This window comes from Eublepharis macularius, chromosome 4 (genome assembly GCF_028583425.1).
Source record: "Eublepharis macularius isolate TG4126 chromosome 4, MPM_Emac_v1.0, whole genome shotgun sequence".
NCBI classification, from domain to species: domain Eukaryota; kingdom Metazoa; phylum Chordata; class Lepidosauria; order Squamata; family Eublepharidae; genus Eublepharis; species Eublepharis macularius.
Window position 1 is genome coordinate 168,886,013 of NC_072793.1, and position 20,691 is coordinate 168,906,703.

Here is a 20,691-nt window from a genome sequence, read left to right on the forward strand (position 1 = left end):
GATGCATTCCCATTCTGTACAGCTAAATGTGGTGCCTTCCATTGTCTGCTACAGACAAACACGATTGCCCATTTTGATCTATTGTAAATAAGGCAGCATGGAAAGCCATCATAATATTTATTTATTTAGAACATTTCTATGCTGCCTCTTCTGAGTCCTGCTCAAGGCAGCATACAATTAAAAAACAAAGTATAAAACATAAGCTATGAAAAATATAAGCCGTTAGACATTACCAACAAATAAACTATCCATGTTACCCAAACTGGGTACATGTGAAGGGCTTTGGAGCCATCCCCTTTGTGTATCAGATCAACTACATGCACTTTTGGACAATTTATATTTAGGATCACTGTCTGGTGTATGTTACCTGAATGGCTACCCAATGAAGGCAATAACCAAAAAACCATACTACAACACAGAACAACAACAGCAGTCTGCAGTACAGTTTCCTATTGGCCAGGCAGATACAAATGCCACTTTCAGCATGCAGGATCTGAAACAAGGCTTAGACAAAATATCGTACAATATCAGATAAATGCTCACCAGGGCAAAAATTAATACAAATACAAGAAAGAAAATGTAAACAAAGATAGGAATGCTGACTTGCACACATTCCATGTCGCATTTGATGGTATTGAAAGATGCTGTCCAGGAGTATCAACAGGAGCATACTTCCCATCACTCTCCTAGCGAAAGTCGTCAGTCATGGCGACCAAGGCCATCTCCTGCTCCAAACTAGTACGGACTCCAGATTGAAACGGGTCTAGATCATCTGTCTCATCCAAATCCACTTGCTCAAGCATCTTGCCCAAGAATGGAATATTAGCCACTGGAAAGCAATCACTTAGATCATTTGAGTCCATGGGTGCCTTCTGCAGGAGGAATCTCACAGCTGCCTTTTTCGAAGTAATCAGAACTACACCCTCCTGAAGAGAGACCTTTATTACCTCCTGGGAACCTGTCAACCAATCCAGCTTTCCAGGATACAGTTAGCCACAAAGGGCAAGACAAGACATAGTGGGTTGCCCGCTTTGAACTGCCTTGTCTACATCATCACAGGCCTCACCAACTGAAAGTCATCCAAACAACTAAGACCAGGCTGCTCTCCAATAACATCCTGAGACTGAACCTGTCCAACTACGGTGACTAAGTTGTGGCAGATGTGGGCAATTTTATCTCCCAAATGCATTGCAAAGGAATCACAATGGGCTTGTATGTTTTCCAGGTCAACACCCTCTGCAGCTTGAGATAAAAGCCCCTTTGCAACCTGTAAAAGTTCTACCAGGTGGCATTGCACGGGCACAACGGTGGCAGAAAAGGGGCTCATGTTGCTGCCACCAGCACCACAGAGCAGGCACAATAATGTGCTCTCACCTGTGTTCAACTGCATTCACTTTGAGTTTTTCTCCATTTGCATTCTAACGTTTTGCCCAGCTGTTTCCATCATCTAGAGCTCATCAGTAAACCAAGGGACATTCCAGACTCCATGGAAGGAGTTAGGGCACTATTGTTTCTACAGCCCAGGTCATCTCTGTAATCCACAGACAAACCAGGAGTACCAAACCTACTGACCTGAAAATCTCCAAGACATGTCAAGAAAGCCTCTGGATCCATTAACCATAATAGGAACACTACTAAGAAGGAACCACCTTCATTTGTTAAAAAGCTACAATGGTAAGCAAAGAGTCTTTGTACACCTCATTAAATCCTTGTTCACTCACTCAGAGGAGCACATCCAGAACAGCTGCACAAAATAGATACTGCTGAATATTAATGTTTTTGATAAATCGATTATTTAAAACAAATAGACCGTTGTATAACGCTAACTTTGGCATGGTATATTTTGCCTAGGACTTGTTTTCAAAAGCGTTGAATGACAATACAGGAGCACCACATGTGTTTGCCGGCTGCTTCACATCCCCTCCTGCCTTTCTTAAAGATTTGTTTGTTCTGAAGTAGGTAAGACTTCAAAGGCGTTTTCTCTTATAGCTGTGTTTAAAGAAAATGTTGACTTGGGGTTATCAGCTATGGCTGGCAATCCCTCAAGAATAATGGGGGGGGGGGCACACTGACCGTGTGCTGGCACATTATGTCACTTCCTGCAAAAAACAGGACATGACATCATCATGTCAGGAGGTGAAGCTTTAGGATTCACCCAACACTATGGTTAAACCATAGAGTTTGGGACAAATCCAAAGCATGGCCCCTGACATAAAGACATCACTTCAGTTTTCATCAGAAGTGACATCACACACTGGCACAATGCCAACACACCACCCCCATTTCTCCATATTTTTCTCCTGCCAGCCTTTAAAACTCCAGCGGACGGGTGAAATTGGGGAGATTCCTGAAGCCAGTTTGGCCTTCCAGGCATCCCAGATCCCTTGGTATGTTATATGTAAGTGGATTCTTCAGAGCCAGAGGAGACCCAAGGTGTTTTAAAGTAGCTGAGAAGGCTACAGAAATGATTTTCCAAGCATATCTTGCTTCAAAGATAACCCATGTTTATTGTCTGGTTTATTATTAATCCAGTCAAACACCTAAATAAGCTCAGCAGTTTGATAATAAAGATGCAGCTTGGGAACTCCTAGGCCTCCTTGACTTTTGGGCCTTTGAGTGAGGTGACCTTGAGCCTATGCTTACCTCACCAGATATAATCAGTTTTTGACACTTAGAAACAAACTTTGGAGTCACATATGCTATGCCTTCTTAGTTTTCCTAATAGAACCACAAAAAAGATTCACAGTCTCATCCAGGACAGATGCCAAGGAAATGTTCTGTCTAGATCCTTCTGGTAAACTCCCAAGAGCATTTTCTGACACAAGGCCTTCCTTTTCTCTCAAGGTCCTGTCTTCTATGTGAGGAGAGAGAAAAAGAGACAATCTATGGTCTATCAGGACAGGAACCAATATATCTGGGCTGATTGAACCAGCATGTAAGGAACAATGTACTTTTCAGGGCTCATATCCAGGCAGGAGTAAATGACTCTAAGCCACAGGAGTGGGGCAGATCAATATATCCTGGGTGAATTGAAATAAGATCCCAGTTTTTATTTATTTAAAATTTTATTCATGTAAAAAATTTCTATCCCACCTTATCTCCTCACACTCCAGGCAGCTATCAGTTGTCCAATTAGCAACATTAAAAGATTAAAATACACAAATTAGCATTTTTAAAGCAGCCAAAATTTAAAACACACTAACAGGAGTAGATCGAGAAGAGCCAACAAGATTTTCACTGTGTAAACTTTCTGGAGCCAGAGCTCCTTTTTTCAGACAAAATCAAAAAGAGTCCAGTAGCACCTTTAAGACTAACCAATTTTATTGTAGCATAAGCTTTCAGACACTAATAAATAAAATAGATTAACAGCGCAATCCTAAGAAGAGTTACTCCAGTCCAACCCCGTTGAGATCAATGGGGTTAGACTGGAGTAACTCTACTTAGGATTGCACTGCAAGTCTCAGTGAGAAAGGCAGGCTAGAACTGAAGCAAAGGCACAAGAGCAGACGGGATGGTAATTTTTCGTCTCTTGGCTACCCTGGGATCTGCTTCCATGGACTAGCCTGAACAGAAGTCTGCACTTATTTTTGGCACTTCTTTCCGTCCACGCTCTGAAAAGCACAAGCAGGCCAGAAGTATCCGGTGCGGCCGGTCATTCCTCGCCGTCTCTCCGCAGCTACCCGAACAAAAGACTCAAGAAGGTGGGGTCTGTTTATTTAAACCGCCCTTGCTGTGGGTGCCCCGAGCAGCCACCGAAGGTCCTCCGAGAGGCGCAGTCTTTCCATGCGGCCGCCTGGCGCCTGCCCTTGGAAGAGTTAAAACGATAGAGCCGCGGCCTCTGCGAGAGAGCTAAGGGGGAATTTATGGGAGAGGAAGGCAGTAAACAGTCCGAGGCCCTTTCCTGCTCCTCGCCCCAGAAGCCTGGGAGGACTTGCTGATCCCCCCCCCCCCCCGTTTTCCACCTTTTAAAATTTCAATGTCCATTGAGGAATTTGTGCTCTGGGGGCATCCTCCGACCCAGCCAAGCTTGGGCTGCAGCGGCTTCTCGGAGGAGCGGTGAGTGAAAGGCTGGAGGGTGATTTATTTAATCTCTTCGCCTGCTTTGTTATTTTGGGCTGCGAGACTCCAGGGAGGGAGGCGGAGGGAGGGGGAGGAAGCGGACCTGACAGCCAGTCCATAAGGAGAAGGGCCCCTTGCCTGGTTCTGCAGCTGGGGAAAAAGTCTTTTTTTAAAACTCAGGCCCTGGGGAGAGCAAAAAAAAAAGTGTTTTTCCTGAAAAGCTGCGGAGTTGCGCTGACTCCTGCTATATATATCCCACCCGCCCCGGTCCTGCAATTTCACTGCAAGCTTGGACAGTCTGAAATTGGCAAAGGAAGAATGCAGACTGAGTAATTAATTGACGGTGCTCAAAATCTTGCAAGATCAGGCCAGGGTCATCTGGACTTCGCAAATTCCCGCAGAGTCAGCTGCGAGAGGCTGTGGCAGCAAACCCCAACGGGTTGGCAGCATCGTTCAAGATAACAGATGCCTCGTTTTCTAAGCTTCGAGAGCAAGAACCCACTTGATCCGATGAGTGAAGCGAGCCTTCAGTCAGCCTATATGTATGTGTAAGAACGCACACACAAATCGTGGGGCTACGGAATGTTAGACAAAGAAAGTGACCAACAATCTGGAGGGGGGAAATGTCCTGCGCTTTTAACCTGTGGAAATTGTCGGCTGGAGCTTTTTCTGGCTCAGAGATTAATAACATCACTTGGCAAATAATATCTCATTAAGCTTCTGTTAAAGGGACAGGACATCTTTTTTTCTAGATCCTAGAGTATTAATTTTGCATGAGCCTTTGCAGTCAGCAGGTGCCAGGGAGTCTACTAGAAACTGGCATTAAAAATAGGGCTGGATCTTAGCTGAAAGTTAAAGGAGGGGGGAACAACTTCCCCTGGAAATATGTAATTTCGTAAACGTCTTTTAAAATCCCCGTGTATAAATGTTTCACATAAACTCAGGCCCTCCCCTCTGGGGCTTTTGTGCAAACAAAAATGTTCTGCAAAACCCTAATGGCCGAGCCATTGTGAAGCATGCCGAAGGTTCCCAGTTAAATCCCTGGCATCTTATGAAAGCTCCCCATCTGAGACCTTGGGCAGCCACTGTCAATCACAGGAGACTATGAGCAGAACCACAAGTGACAAAAGGCACAGATTGGACACTTGTCAGCTTCCCTCAAGTTTTGATGGGAAATGTAGGCAGCTTTGCGGAATGTTGGACAAGTGACAGTTGAAAAGGCCATTGGGCAGCAGTCGGAGAGCCAAGCTGCGAGACCAGGATGCCTACATTTCCCATCAAAACTTGAGGGACGCTGACAAGTGTCCAATCTGTGCCTTTTGTCACTTGTGGTTCTGCTCTATGCTAACCTTGATAGACTGAGGGGTTGGCTTTTTAGAATGCAGCCTTTTTGCATGTTCAAGACTGTGGTTGTAGTACCAGCAGTAGGAAGTTTATCTCTCAAGTTGTAACTGTCAGGCAGGCGTCCCAGTAATTGTACTTTCCTGAGCATTTTTTAAACGTTTTTTAAAAGGATAATTATTATGAATAGCGCTGTAGCTGTTTTGTTTAAGCAAAGTGTGCTGAGGAAGAGCATCTGCTCAGAAGGTTCACGATGTTGTGGTTTTCAGAGAGTGCCCTTAAGTTTTAAAAAAATGCATCTTGGATTGGGTTCCTTTTCCCTCATTGCAATTTTTGCTGTCAGAAATTGGCCAGTCATCTTTCTGCAAGTGACAGACTGCTTGAAAAAACCCAAAAAACTAATGGTAATATTTACTGTTTCTGTGGTGGTTCATGTACATTATCTTCTTAAATTCCGAACAGCCCCCTGTAAAGTAGGCCAGGTATTAAGGCCCCACCCCCGACACTTCATATATTTTGATCTGGAACTCCAGTTCAAGAGATTTTGTAGCAAATTCTGGGTTTCATTATTTTAAATGACAGGAAATCCTATCCCTTTAGTTCCAAAAGCAATTATGTTACGCTGCCTGAATGATATGGTGTAGATACTGAATTTCTTCTAAAACTCTGGACGGCACCTAGAATGAGTATTGTACGTAACCCTTTGAAGACAGGCTGATCCCCATGTCGTTGCAGTCTAGTTAAATTGTGTTTCGGCAATTGCTTTATTTGACAAAATTGGAACTTTTTCCTAGAAATCTTGAGAGAGACAAAAATTCACAATGATTTGTTGAGAACTTGATAATGTGCATAGAAACAATAAACTTTTAATATTAGATCTGTCCTTTTGTAGATCCCCCCCCCCCAGTATCTGGGATAATCTTATCTGTGGCTTATAAACATTTGTAGTTTTTTTATTTGTAAAGGCAAGTTTCTTTTTAAAGAAAAAAATCAGTATTATACAAATATTGCATTTGTGAGAATTAAGACTAAGAGAGCTGCTTGCCTCAGTGAGTTGTAGTGGAGGTAACTGGATTACAGTTCACTTTCTTAGTTTTTCTGCTATGTATCTAAGGTTGCCAACTCTGGCTTGGAAAATTCCTGGAAATTTGGGAGTGAAGCCTGTGTAGGGCAGAGTTCAGGCAGGGGCAGGATCTCAATGGCAATGTGATACCACACAGTCCCCCTTTCCCGCCCCCCCCCACTTCCAATGCTGCTGTTTCTTCCAGGGGAACTGATTTCTGTAGTCTGTAGAGCTGTAATTCTAGAAGAACTGCATGCCTCACCTGAAGGTTGGCAGCCCTTTGTGTGCCAGACATCCTTCTGCATGGTAGGTATGCCACCCAAAGTCTGTGAAAGAGGGCAGTATTTTGCTTCAGATTAATTTAACTGTTCTCAATGCAGTCCTCCCCTAAATCTTTACTCACAAATGGTTACATCTGCAATCCTAAATCTACTTACTAGGGTCTGAAATTCTGATTCACCATGCTTAGGATTGTTTTCATAAGACATCAGCATCCTCCCTTTTCAAAGTAAGAATTGATTGAAAGATTGTGTTGTGCCATTGGGAGTAGGAGCACAAAATCGCAGGCTATCGTCACATATCCTAATTTCCCTGTATTTTTCATCTGCTTTTTGCTGGGGGAGGGGCTGTGGTTCATCGGTAGAGCATCTGCTTGGCATGCAGAAGGTTGCAGGTTCAATCCTCTGGCATTCCCAATTAAAATGATCCAGTAATAGGTGATGTGAAAAACCTCAACCCGAGGGCCAAACTAGAAGTGGCAACATCCTTGTGTCTGCCAGAGGGATGACACTATTTTAAAGTTACTTTAAAATAGTGCAAAGGTCAGGCCGCAGTGCAGCCGGCTGAAGCAGTCCAGGACTGGGCCCTCATGGATTTTTTAAAAATCACTTTGAAATGGCTGAGGGAATTGAAACATTGATGGAGAAGTTGACAGAATTTGGTACTCTGGCAGGTTTCAAAATAAATGAACTGAAAACAGAAATATTAATGAAAAATATGGATACTAAAAGCCTGGAAGAACTTTCAAGGTTGGAAAAAAGGTAAAATGTTTAGGTATCATGCTGACGGGGATGAGTTGTATGCTATTTCAATAACTATGTTAAGACATGGAAAGAAATTAAAAAGGATATGTTAAGATGGGATAAAGTACAGCTGTCCTTGTTGGGGATAATATCAGTTATCAAGATGAATGTTTTACCTAGAATGCTATTTTTGTTCCAGACAATACCTGTTTTGACTTCAGAAGTACCATTTAAACAGTAGCAAAAGGATATATCAGCATTTATATGGCAAGGGAAAAAAACAAGAGTTAAATACAAAATTTTACAAAATGCAAAGGAAAGAGGTGGCTTAGGTCTACTGGACTTGAAGTTGTATTTCGCTGCCTCATGTCTAATGTGGATGAAGGAATGGATACTTCTGAGAAGTGAGAGGCTCTTGACTTTGAAAGGTCATTACCTGAGATTTGGATGGCATGCTTATTTGTAATATGATAAAGTAAAGGTTAACGTAGACTTTAACAATCACTATATTAAGAGAGCCATCTTGAGAATTTGGATAAATATAAACTGAAATGGCTGTAGTATCCCCATGGTGGCCACAAGGATGCCGGCACATCTTGTTTGACTCTAAGACTCTGGTGAGGCATGGCCAGCTAGTCTAGGCAATACTGACCTTGATGGACCAAGGGTCTGATTCAGTATAAGACAGCTTCATGTGTTCAAATCTCTTTCTGGGTTTGTCAAAGAGAAGAAATCTAGCTTAGCCTTCTCCCTGAAATGCTAGTTTTCTGTGTGCAGGGGTATTATTCTTTTATATTGTAGTGCATTGAGTCAAGTGAACGCTCTTTTGCAGTCTGAACTGAGCACAACCCAAATTAAATTTGACTGCCTCTGTGGTGCTTTTATTATTCTTTATTTCTGTTTTTGTACTTTCATTGTTTTATAAGCCATGGTGGATGTGTGTTTGAGACAAACAGAAGTGATTAAAATGAATAAATAGAGAGCTACACTGCTGAAGGATTGTTTCCCTCTGGGTGGAGTGGTTTAAAATACTTTAAAACAAACGTTGGAAGCTGTTTATTATTAAGCGCCTTTGCGTAGAAATCTCCACCTAGAACATCGACTAATAAAGTAACAATTTCAAAACTTAGTCACCGATGCTTTTAACTCTAGACCTGTTTCTTGAATGCAAAAAGCTTGTTTGCAATCAAATAAAAATTGTTTTCAAAACCCAACCCAGTTTAAAACATTATAGTTAAGCTGTCTGTTTTCTTCACTCCTGAACAGAGGGACAAGCCCCTAAAATGAGAGGGGGGATTATCTGCTTAGAGTATAAAGCTGTCCAATGTGACCCTGGATTCCTTTGTCATGGAAGAGCAAACACTCAGGTAAACATAGAACCGGTGATTCAAAATGTTCCATTTTATTCGGAGATCAGGAAATGAAACAAACACCAGCCATTTTTTTCTTACAGACCTATACATGAGAATCATAAAATCATGTTTTTCAAGTCATACCGCGTTCAGTCATAAAATATTTAGCAACCATCTTTTGATCCAAAGGTCATAAACTGTTTAACGACGTCTGTGTTCATAACATGTTTAATAACAGCTCTGTTCTACTTGGGGCAGTCTTCCAATATAATGTGACTCCAGCTCCCAATCCCTAAATTCAGGATTTCTAGATTCCTGTTGTTACTGATTTTTGCTGTTCTGTCATCGGATTATAATGGCCCACTTTCTACAGCAATATATTTGTACTGTGTACGGTTCTGATCACTGTATCTCAAAAAGGATATTGGTGAGCAGAAAAAAGAACCGAAGGGCCAACCAAGATAATGAAGGGGTTGGGGCACCTTTCCTAGGCATACCTCCACAGAAACTTGTTTTCTCACACTTATTTTTTGTTTCTCCTTTTCCTCAGAAAGAAATGCCTCTTTACTGATTAAGGCATCTGTACTTGTGCTACGTGGGTCCCCTTAGAGACCCCCTAAGGAATTAAAAAAAAATCACCGAGAGAGGCTCATTGATCCAGCAGAACTGCTTCATAGTGATGTAACCACAGCCCCAGTTGAAAAAAAAAAAACCAGTGACCAGACAGTTTGTTCTTCAGTGACAGCAAACATCACACCAAACAAAAAACATCAATTGCGGGAAGAAATGGCTGCAGAACGGGGGGATGCATCAGCTCTGGGTCTCCAGTTCCCATCTGTGGTCGACCAGGGGGTGAATACCACCATGAAAATGGAGGATGAGGAGCCTGAAGAATCGAAGCCAGAGATGAGATTGGAGGAGGCAAGAGAAGACCAACATAGTGCCCGTGTGGGGGCAGCAGGGCAGTGCCCAAGATGGAGAACACCACTGCATATTAAACAGGAACCCGAGGATGGGCTTTCCACTCAGCACTGGGAAACACATTGGCAGGAATTCCTAGGGGGCGTCCCATCTCCTCAAGTAGGATGGGGATCCAGAGAGCTACCAGGGGCTGCACTGTGGGGAGACATGAAGGCCCCTATGGTCCATTTTGAGGCATCCACATCCACTGCCCAGCAGCCTGCAGAAGGACCATTTATCCGTCCGCTGCCGAGTTTTGACGGAATGCCTCGGCAAGCAAGCCCCAGACCTGATTCGAGAAGTGGCAGAGAATTAAAGAAAGTGAAGGAGGAGATGGGAAGCGAGGACAGCACAAGTACGGAGATGCAACGCCAGCACTTCAGGCAGTTCCTTTACCAGGAGGCCGAGGGGCCCCGAGAGGTTTGCAGCCGTCTCTGGGACCTTTGCCACCAGTGGCTGAAGCCAGAGCAACACACCAAGGAGCGGATCTTGGAGCTGCTGATCCTGGAGCAGTTCCTGACTGTTCTGCCTCTGGAAATGGAGAACTGGGTCCGGGAAGGTAGGCCAGAGACCTGTAGTCAGGCAGTGGTCCTGGCAGAAGAATTCCTTTTGAGGCAACGAGATGATGGGAGACAGGAACAGAAGGTGAGAGTGTTTCTTTATGAGCAGTCTCTGGAGGCACTGAGAGTCAGTGACCTGTGAGTCCCTTGGCTTGCTTTCTGAGGGTTTGTTGTTGTTGTTGTTAATTGGAACCGTTGTTGGAGATGTGCAAAAGAATTAGGTTCCCTTTTCCCATTTGCGGTAGTTGTGTACTTAGGTGCCCAATTACTGGACAGAAATTGGATTGATTGTTTTCAGGAGAAATTAGAATCCTTTTTATGATTCTTTTTGGTACCTAATTCAAGCCCAGTAGCCCCTTGAAGACCAAGGGGCTACTGGACTCATATGTTGTTCTACTGCTACAGACCAACACAGCTGCCCACCTGAAACTAACTGGAACACGTTCAACCTTCCATCCCAATACAGTATAAAAGACGGATTTCTTATATAATCATTGCAGCAGGGAATGTGGGATTTTAAAAGAAGCAAAGGACATCCAAGTGGCTTATAGAAACGTAGTAAGCTGCCATATCCCGTTGGTCCATCAAGCTTGGGAGGGACAGTGGCTCAGTGATAGAGCCTCTGCTTGGCATGCAGAAGGTCTCAGGTTCAATCCCCAGCATCTCCAGTTAAAAGAATCAAGTAGTAGGGATGTGAAAGAGACCCCAGAGAGCTGCTGCCAGTCTGAGTAGACAATATTGACCCTGATGAACAGATGGTCTCATTCAGTGTCCAGGTTAGGGTTGCCAGTCCCCTGCTGGGAGCAAGGGATCCTCCTGCTCCCACCCTCCACCCCCTGCCCCTCTGGCTGGCAGAGGAGGAATGTGCCAGCAGCGCAGTGCGTCCCCGGGGGGCACGGACAGGCCAGAATAGGCCTGAATTGGGCTGGATTGTGCCACTGCAGCATGGGAGCACTGTTGCGCTCTGCAGCGGCCCGATCCAGGCCCAAATTGGCCTGCATCAAGCCAAACTGTGCCACTGCGGAGCGCAGCAGCACTCCTGGACTCTGCAGTGGCCTGATCTGGCCCAATTCAGGCCAAACCCGGCCTGATTCAGCTCCAGTCCTGCCTGATTTGTGCCGTATCGAGCACTCCTGGGGCGGCTGTAGCCCGCACGATGATGTCCCTTCCGAGAAGGGATGTCATCGTGCAGGGGCAGGAGCACGCACATGACTGAAGAGGAGGAAGGTAACTGCTGGGTTCCCCACCTCACGTCGGGAGGACAGGGGGACCTGGTCTAAGTCTATATTCAGCCTTTGGCAGAGAAAGGTTTTTCCCAAATTTACCTGCTTGAGATCTGTGAACTGCATAATCTGAGAATTGTATGGGACCTAATACTGTACCACTGAGCCACACTCTCCCCATTTTTATTTTAAAATAAACATAAGGTTATGATGAATAAATGGATATTTTATTTGCAGTCAAAGACCATTACTATAGCAATACATCCTTAACAGTCAATGAAATAATTAATTCCAGCATAAAAGTGTAAAAAGACATAAAGAATACATTTAACCTTTCAGGTATTTAAAGCACATTAGAATAAATATAGTTCCCTGGGAACAGAAGCGATCCTAACGTTTAATCTATTAATATTAAAATAGTTAAAAATTGTAAAAGGAGCAAAACAAGCTAGGTATGGCCATGCTTCTTCTAGTGGAATTTAGCCAAATGGAGACAGAATTTGAGCAGAACCACAAGTGACAAAAGGCACAGATTGGACACTTGTCAGCTTCCCTCAAGTTTTGATGGGAAATGTAGGCAGCTTCGCGGAATGTTGGACAAGTGACAGTTGAACAGTCCATTAGACAGCAGTCAGAGAGCCAAGCTGCACGACCAGGACGCCTACATTTCCCATCAGAACTTGAGGGAAGCTGACAAGTGTCCAATCTGTGCCTTTTGTCACTTGTGGTTCTGCTCTATGTCTATTTGCCTGGAGATAGTCGGATTTTCATCAATTAGGAGTTTCTCCAGGCAGGCCTTATCTGCCTCTACAATTGGTCAGGCTAAGAGTGGGGAAATAAACTTGTCCCTATAAACCTGATGGAAAGGACAGAGAAAGAACATACGAAGAAGCTATTCCACTTCACCAGTGGAACAACATAAGGTTGTAAGATAGGTCCTTGGACTCCTCTGTTTCTGACTGTCCCTGGGTCTCCACAGTCTCAGGCAGAGAAAAATATTTTCCAGTTCCTTTAAGTGGAGATGTGCTTCGATGTATTGTCGAAGGCTTTCACGGCCGGAGAACGATGGTTGTTGTGGGTTTTCCGGGCTGTATTGCCGTGGTCTTGGCATTGTAGTTCCTGACGTTTCGCCAGCAGCTGTGGCTGGCATCTTCAGAGGTGTAGCACCAAAAGACTGCTACACCTCTGAAGATGCCAGCCACAGCTGCTGGCGAAACGTCAGGAACTACAATGCCAAGACCACGGCAATACAGCCCGGAAAACCCACAACAACCATGGAGATGTGCTTGTTACAAACAATAAAAGAAACCAGGCCAAATGTGTGATTATTTGTGAATCAGTTACTGGGATGGATGTAGGCCTGCAGAAGGATTAGATTTCGTTGCATTGCTTGTTTTTAGGTACATTTTATGTTTATGTTATCTGTGTTTTGAGTAAATAGTTTTATTTTAAAGGGAAATTTAAAACTGTCACATCCAGCTTTTCTTTGCGTGTTCGTTTCCTCTTGCCATTGCACCTCGTCATAGCTAATGGAGTTGCTGCTGATTTTTCAGGGGGCAGGGATGTTCCATGTGGTGACCGTGAATTTCCCCGACTCTGACCGAGCCTCCTTGGAAAATGCACAGAGGCAGCTTGGCAGGCAAATCAAGGAAGAGGTTGGAGGGGACGGCCACTCAATGGGTAAGTGCCGCTGCGGACCACTAGACCTCTGGGGATCTGTGGGGCAGGAGAATGAGTAACTCTTCTTTCTGTACTGGAGACTTGGAAAAGTAGAGATGCAGTTAGACTCTATTAAGAGTAGAGCCAGTACTTAAAGCAGGTGTGTTAGGGTTGCCAACTCCAGGTTGAAAAATTCTAAAGATTTGGGGATGGAGCCTAGAAAGGGTGAGGGGAATGTCATCAGCAGGGGATAATGCCATAGAGTTCTCCCTCCAAAGCTTCCATTTTATCCAGGGGAGATGATCACTTTTGTCTGGAGATCAGTTATAAATTAATTCCAGGAGGTCTCCAAGCCCCAGCTGGAGGCTGGCAAACCTAAGAGGGTCCATTTCCTTGTTGAGCCAGTCGGCTCTTCCTGGAATTTTGAGAGAGGGTGTAAGCACAAAATGGCTGCCATGGAGGTTGTTGATCCTTCAAGGTCACTGTTGTCTGTTCTTACTGGCAGTGTCTCAGGCAGTGTCTCAGGCCGAAAAACGTCTTCCTTGAGATCCTTTAATGGGAATGTTTGAGATTAAACCTGGGACCTTCTGCATATAATGCCAAAGTGTTCTTCCACTCCTCAATTAATGTATATACATGAAGCTGCCTCATACTGAGTCAGACGTTTGGTCTGTCAGACTTGGACTGGCAGCAGCTCTCCAGAGGTCTCATCATCTTATCTTTTAAAGCAGAGATGCTGGGAATTGAACCTAGGAGTGTCTGCATACAAAGCTCTTGCTCTGTTACCATACTACAGCCCCTCCTCACTTTTTTTTTGAAAACTATTGTTCTGCTTGTGAATTAGTTGTCTTTTCTAGAGACGGAGAATGACTAGTGTTTGGGTTCTCTCTTTATTCCAGCTGAGGACGGGCACGTGGGTGAGAGTGAGCAGGCTGCTGCGTGGAAAAGCACGGGGCAAATGGAGCCACAAGGGTCACTGCTGGGGAGAGCTGGAGATATTGGCAGGTTTCAGGAAGGGGAAGGTGTTTCTGAGACTCTGAACAGACCACAAGGGCCCCAGGGAAACACCCCGCAGGCTACAGAAGGGAGTGCTACTGGAGAGAAACCAACACTGTGTTCCAACTGTGGGGGAGCTTTCGATCCCAGCACAGGGATGCTTGGGCCAGAGCCATTCAAATGCTCTGTGTGTGACAAAACCTTCTGTCACGTGGCCAAACTCATTGCGCACGAAAGGCTCCACACAGGTGATTGGCCGTACAAGTGCTCTTTCTGCGGGAAAAGCTTCAATCGCAGCTCGGATGTCTCCCGCCATGAGCGAATCCACACAGGGGAGAAGCCGTTCCAATGCACGACCTGCCAGAAATGTTTCAGCCAGAGATCGAAGCTGATAGTTCACGAGAGATTCCATACGGGTGACAAGCCTCATACATGCTCTTACTGTGGGCGGAGCTTCCATCAGCGGTCGGATCTCGTGAAACACGAGCGTATCCACACAGGGGAGAAGCCGTACAAGTGCTCCGATTGTGGGGGGAGCTTCCACCGGAGCTCGGATCTCGTCAAGCACAAGTGGATCCACACAGGGGAGAGGCCATACAAGTGTTCAACCTGTGAGAAATGCTTCCGGCAGCGCTCAGCGCTTCTGTATCATGAGAGGACTCACACAGGAGAGAAACCATACACATGTTCAGCTTGCGGAAAGGGCTTCAGTTGCAAAGCACATCTGGTGCTTCACAAACGGACCCACACAGGGGAGAAGCCTTACAAATGCAATTTCTGTGGGAAAAGCTTCACCACCAGTTCATACTTTGTCAAACACCAAAGGATGCATCTGGGACAAGAACCGTTACCGATGCACTGAATTGAGGAAAGCCCACTGTGGTAAAGCAGAAACATGCAATCAGCAGAAACTTTTGTTGCCGGACTGTTCCACTTCAGTCTGGAGGAAGAGAACTGAATCTTTGAATGTTGCCTCTGCTGTCTAAAAATCTCCTTGCACATGCAAAACTAGCATGTCAGGGAGACGGGTAGTAACCTATCCTTTTTCCTGACAGGCCAGGTCCTTGTAAATGAGGATATTTTTATATGGTTGGTGGGAAAATGTTCAAATGTTTCTTAACCTGCAGGTTTGAAGTGGTACCGCCCAGCAGCAGTGATAACTTCAATGAAAAAAGGTCTGCTGGCTGTCAAAATTGGCTCTTACATTTTGCAATTACTAGAGAAGAAAAAATATATTGCATGGTGGGGGGAATCCCTGTCATTGCTTGTAGATCATCTTATTCATATTAATAAAGGCTACTTCAAATGCTCTAATTACAGGAATCCTTAGCAACTAGAGAGCACTTTTGAGCATCCCAAAACCTTTCCCCAAAATTGTACAACCACCCAGTATGGTAGGCCAGCATTATTATCCTAGTATTGCATTTTGCATCTCAATATTGCATACTGCTGGAGACACAGGGTGGTGTAGTGGTTAGCGTTCCAGTCTAGGAGCTGGGAGATCTGGGTTCAAATCTCTGCTCTGCCATGGAAGCTCACTCGATGACTTTGGGCCAGTCACATACGCTCAGCCTAACCTACCTCACAGGGTTGTTGTGAGGATAAATGGAGGCAAGGATAATGATGTAAGCCTCTTTGAGTCCCCGTTGAGTAAAATGGGCAGGATATAAATGAAGTAAATAAATATTAGGGGGGCAGTGGCTACGAGAGAGAATGGGTGGCTTAAGGCCACCTAGTGTGTTCATAGCAGAGGGGAAGAGTTGAACCCAGAACCTTTGGTTTTGCAGCCTAATGTTACATCTGTTCATACGTCACTGAGCTAGTTAAATTTATAAAGTGATCAGGCGTAGAGAAAGTGAACAGAAGCAAACATTTCTCAGTCTCCACTAATACAGAATCTGAGAGTTACCCAGTGAATCACTGTGGGAGATGAAAGTGGGAGAACACACCACCATGTCTCTCTACCTACTTGGGTGGGGACTCCCTAGGCGAGCAGCAAAATGTGGCTTTGTAAATTAACCAAAAGATGACGACAAAGGAAACCAAACAGCCCTGTGAAGACTCAGGGCCAAGCTACACATGACGAATGACACTTGAATGGCAAGTGGATTGAGTGGAGGGCAAGTGAACAGGGAGAAATACACTTGCTGTTCAAGTGTCATTCGTCATGTGTAGCTTGGCCCTCAGTATCCTGACTGAGGAGGCACTTGAATGTTGAGGGTCATTTATGGGAGATGGGGGGGAAATGGGCCTGGGTTTCCAAATTGTCCCCCCACCCCACTACTCATGATTCCTCATGAGCTTGTGCTTAACAATGAAATGTATTTTATTTATTGAGTGCTTAAAAACATGTACACTGTACAAAACGTACAAGAAAGCCAGGCTAACCCACACAGGCTTAAGATACAGTATATGTAACACTGACCAAATTAAAAAACAACTTGGAACCAGAGGGAGAAATGAAAACTGTATGGTAAAAGCTTTATTGGGAAGGAAACTTACTGGCAGTAGTAGATGTCGAAAGGAAGTGTTTTCTTTACACCTTGCACAATTAAAGTTCCAAGCACTTACTTGGAAGTAAGCCCCTAATCTGTGGATTAGATTTTAATCATGCCTTCCCTCCATGGAGCACAGCTTTGTATAAGTGGCTGAACTTGGTGAGACTTACTTCCAGGTAAACATGCATTAATTTCAGGGTGTCCGTTTAAGAAGTGTTCATAGCATCAAACTCAGACAATTCATGGAAGTTAGCTCTGCCAATGGCTGTTTGTCGTGATAACTTAAGGAACCTCCATATTCAGAGGCAGTGTATCTTTGAATATCAGGTTCTGGGAACAGACAAAAGAAGCCTTGCTTGTGGGTTTCTTTGAAACCTCTGGTGCTGAAACATAGCAGAACAGCAGCTATACTGGGTCAGACCAATGGTCCATCTAGTCCAGCATCCTGTTCCATACAGTAGCTAACCAGTTGCCCGGAAGAGCATAGAAGAAAGGCAGTGGTCCTGTAAGGCAGTTTTTGAAAGAACCCAGTAAGTAGGAAACCCGACCGACTTAATAGTGATTAGGGTTGCAGTGTTTCGTTGATAAATCAGTTCAGAAACTTCCAAAAGCTTATTAAACTTGTCCCCTGACTAAGCAGGGGCCATTTTAAAAAGAGGCATTCTTCCTTTTTTTTCTACTTCTAAATTGATGCCTGTTACTTTCTGCCTCCCCCCTTCCAGCTTGGGGTGATAGGATTGGGGAGAAGGAGGTGAACAGGCACAGAACGTCTCAGAACACTTGTATGGTGGTGCACCTGCTGGGCCTTGTCTGCTTCAGTGCAAAACAAAACTCATCCCACCTCCAAGACAATATATCAGACTTTGAAATCCGCAAGACTTACATCTGAGTAGCTTGAACCAGAAATCGCATCCTTGTCCCTCAAAAATCGGTTTTTACATGTGTACAGACTTATGCGAATTGAATTGGTGGATTAAATCAACAAACACTCCTCCGTTGAATTGACCTAAGGTTTCTTGAAGTGGGTGACACTCCTCTTGATCACAACAAGATATATTTCATGCTCAGGACTTTGGGCTGATGCTCGCTCTCATTTTGCTAGGCCTGCTTTTCTAAATTGGATAAGCCAAGAGATTGGTGTGGAGTGTGTGCGTGTGTTTTTCCACTTCAGGAGAAAAAAAGCAGTGAAATATTAGCAAGAACTGTTTTATGAGCATGCAGATATGGGCAGCCTGGCTTCATACCTGAGATGGGGAGGGGGGCCTGTGCGTGCACCCATTTCATTATAGTTACTTGACGTTACTGCATTGTGGACAGTGGGAACCAGCTCCAGAGTGCTAAAATTATTGAGCTTTTGAATTTTTAAAACTGAAATCTCAGAATGGTTAACAGTTTTGTTGTTTAACACGATCATGGTGAACTGAGACTCTCGCCTCAAGTAAACTACTGCTTCCAGATGGACTCCATGAGGAAAACGGCTGGTGAAAAGCTGTTTGTGACTGAAATCTCTTATGGCTTACGGTAAAGGCATGTTCCCACATATGGGAATTCAGCCCTTGTGGGGAAAGCAGAGACTGAATAAATATATATGTGGGCATAACGTAGATTATATTCTAAAAATTGAACAAACTGGTGGGCCTCTAAAATGGCTGCTGCCAGGAGACTTGTTTCTATTTATGAACACACACTTTGGCTAAGGGCTCTTGAATCTTCTTCTCCCCAGTGTTAACAGCAATGGTGGCTTTGGCCAAAGCCTCCCACTTTCACTCCCTCACCTGTTCTTTGCCATTTCCCTCCATCTTGGCTTGCAAAATCTGAGGAGAAGAGGCTTCAAGGACGCCTGTTGTGTCTTGTGAGGGAAAAGCCTCTGAGGGGTGGTATAAAAAAAAACCTTGGAATTAACAAACTGAGGAGGAGGGAGAAGAAGTAAGACAAACCCTGGAGACCAGAGCAAATCCTCCAGTTGGCACTCCCAATGGTGCAAATTTCTTGTAGTATTGTGATGAAAACTAATTTTCGTCTTTCTAAATGCCTTTTTGGCCTGATTCTCATGTCAGAAAATGAGATGGTAGTGCCCTGAGGCAGTCAAAAAGACTGCATTGCTTTGATGGATTCCAACAATGAAAGTTCCTCAGCATTAATTTAAAAAGAAGCAAATCCTTCCTTGCAATTAGAAAACTAGCATCACAAGGAGAAAAGGTTATTTAGTTTCCATATTGGTTTTCTGCTTGTAGGGGGATTGTTAACCTAGCAGAACATTCCAAACTGTCATCTGTCACCAATAGACTGAAGTGGTCCCCATCTTTTCTATACCCTCAGGGCTCAACCAGCTCTTTTTCCTGCATGTGAGCCTGAGTTGATGGAAGATTTCAGAACACTACATGTATGTGCTTTGAGGAGGGAAAAAATGCATGGGTAAATTTTAATCACTGTCTCTGTGTTGAAGATTCTATGTTTATGCTGTGTTTTATTATGTATATAACCTTGCACATTTCTATGCCTTGATGGACTGAGTATGTATGTGGTCAACAATGCCATTCAGGTAGCCATGACTTTTGAACATGCAGCTATGCAACCCTGGACATTTTTTGGCTTGTGATATTGACTGCTTCCCAACCTCATGTCTGTCCTTCTTCCCCACCCACCCCCCTTGGACTCAAAGCCTGATTTTACCAAAGAACACTCTGCCTTATTCCAACCTTTTAAATATGTCTGCAAAAGTTACTAGTCCTCAAAAAACAAATCCTTTCCCATATGTAACCTGCATTGTTTGTGACACATCAGGGGTACAGGAGGAAATACTGAAAGGAACAACTCTTTTCCGTTTTTTCACAAACATCCCTGCTGGCTCACCTTGAAGAGTTTAAACTTGCCGTAGGTGACCAAGCAAATAACTAAACTTAGACGTCTGCCTTACTTCACAAGTACTTGAACGTATAGCAGTGTGTGAACTCTCTCCAGCTTGTAGGGGATGCTGCAGATACTCCACCTGGAATAGTTTCTTGGCATCCCAAAGACGTTTGTGTGCAGTGCGTGGTAGCTTTCTGTGTCTGTCTTCTGGCCTGTAGTGTTTTTGTTTTAGCAACAGGTGCATGTAAAATAATTTGCTGCACCTTCTTTTATTAATATCCTTGTGGAGGAACAAAATCCCAATGGATTCTGGGAAAGGAGATGTGGAGAAAATGGACTCGTTATCTCTTCAATACAAACGCTGGCATTGCAAGTGCAACTATGTTCTTTGTGTTGATGGATTGGAACTTACAACTACGAAGTCACCTTTACAGTAGTGGTTGTATCAGAAGTCGTGAAGTGGTGGCCCTCCCAGGTCTCCTTCATTCCCTTCTCTGCTTTCCTGTTTTTTGCCTGATAAATTAGTTTTGATGTGACTCAAATTTGCATGTTTAACTAAGCCATTGAACTGGAGGGGGGATGTGCCTGAGATCGGCCACATGAGTTTTGATGTCACAGGCAGGTACCATCTGGAGCTTGTTGACCTTACAAAACAGTGTTTTGCGGGGAAAGCCTTTATTTTGGTTCTGCGGCAGAACTGTCTGTGAAAGATGCATGCCTAATGGACAGCCTGTCTTTTGCTTTCCAACTTGAATGGAAAATACTCTCAAGATCTGATACCCTGCCGTCTCTGGCTGGTCACAGCTTTGGGGGCAGTGCTAACTAGTGGTTTTAATGTTTATGATTGTCTTGTGCGCCAGTTTTGTGTGCCTGTTTATGCCATTTTCTTGAAATAAACGTTCCTTTGATTAAGCGCCCCAGAGGCAAGCTCTCAGTGTTTTAAAGGCAAGGATTGTGCAGAATGTCAGTGATCAGCCATCTTGTGCCAATAACATATTAAAAGGGGTCGCTGGGAAAAAACTTACTTTGGCCGACCTAATGGAGGAAAGAAGCAGAAACCTGAGGAGAAGATTGAATTTGAGAAAGCCCAGTCCAATAAGGAATTATT

The 20,691-nt window shown here is 44.2% G+C and overlaps 1 protein-coding gene across 2 annotated transcripts; it reads left to right on the forward strand.

The window, feature by feature from the left end:
• The first annotated feature begins 3,969 nt into the window (after positions 1-3,969).
• Positions 3,970-20,503, forward strand: LOC129327145 (zinc finger and SCAN domain-containing protein 31-like). 2 transcript variants are annotated; one of them, XM_054975615.1, is made up of 4 exons: positions 3,970-4,056; positions 9,388-10,442; positions 13,134-13,260; positions 14,139-20,503. In XM_054975615.1, exons 2-4 carry the CDS (start codon positions 9,624-9,626, stop codon positions 15,095-15,097), a joined length of 1,905 nt encoding a protein of 634 aa, XP_054831590.1. In that variant the 5' UTR covers positions 3,970-4,056; positions 9,388-9,623; the 3' UTR covers positions 15,098-20,503. The 2 variants fall into 2 exon arrangements, with proteins under 2 accessions (XP_054831590.1, XP_054831591.1); XM_054975616.1 differs by lacking the exon at positions 3,970-4,056 and adding an exon at positions 8,764-8,852.
• Positions 20,504-20,691: the final 188 nt, after the last annotated feature.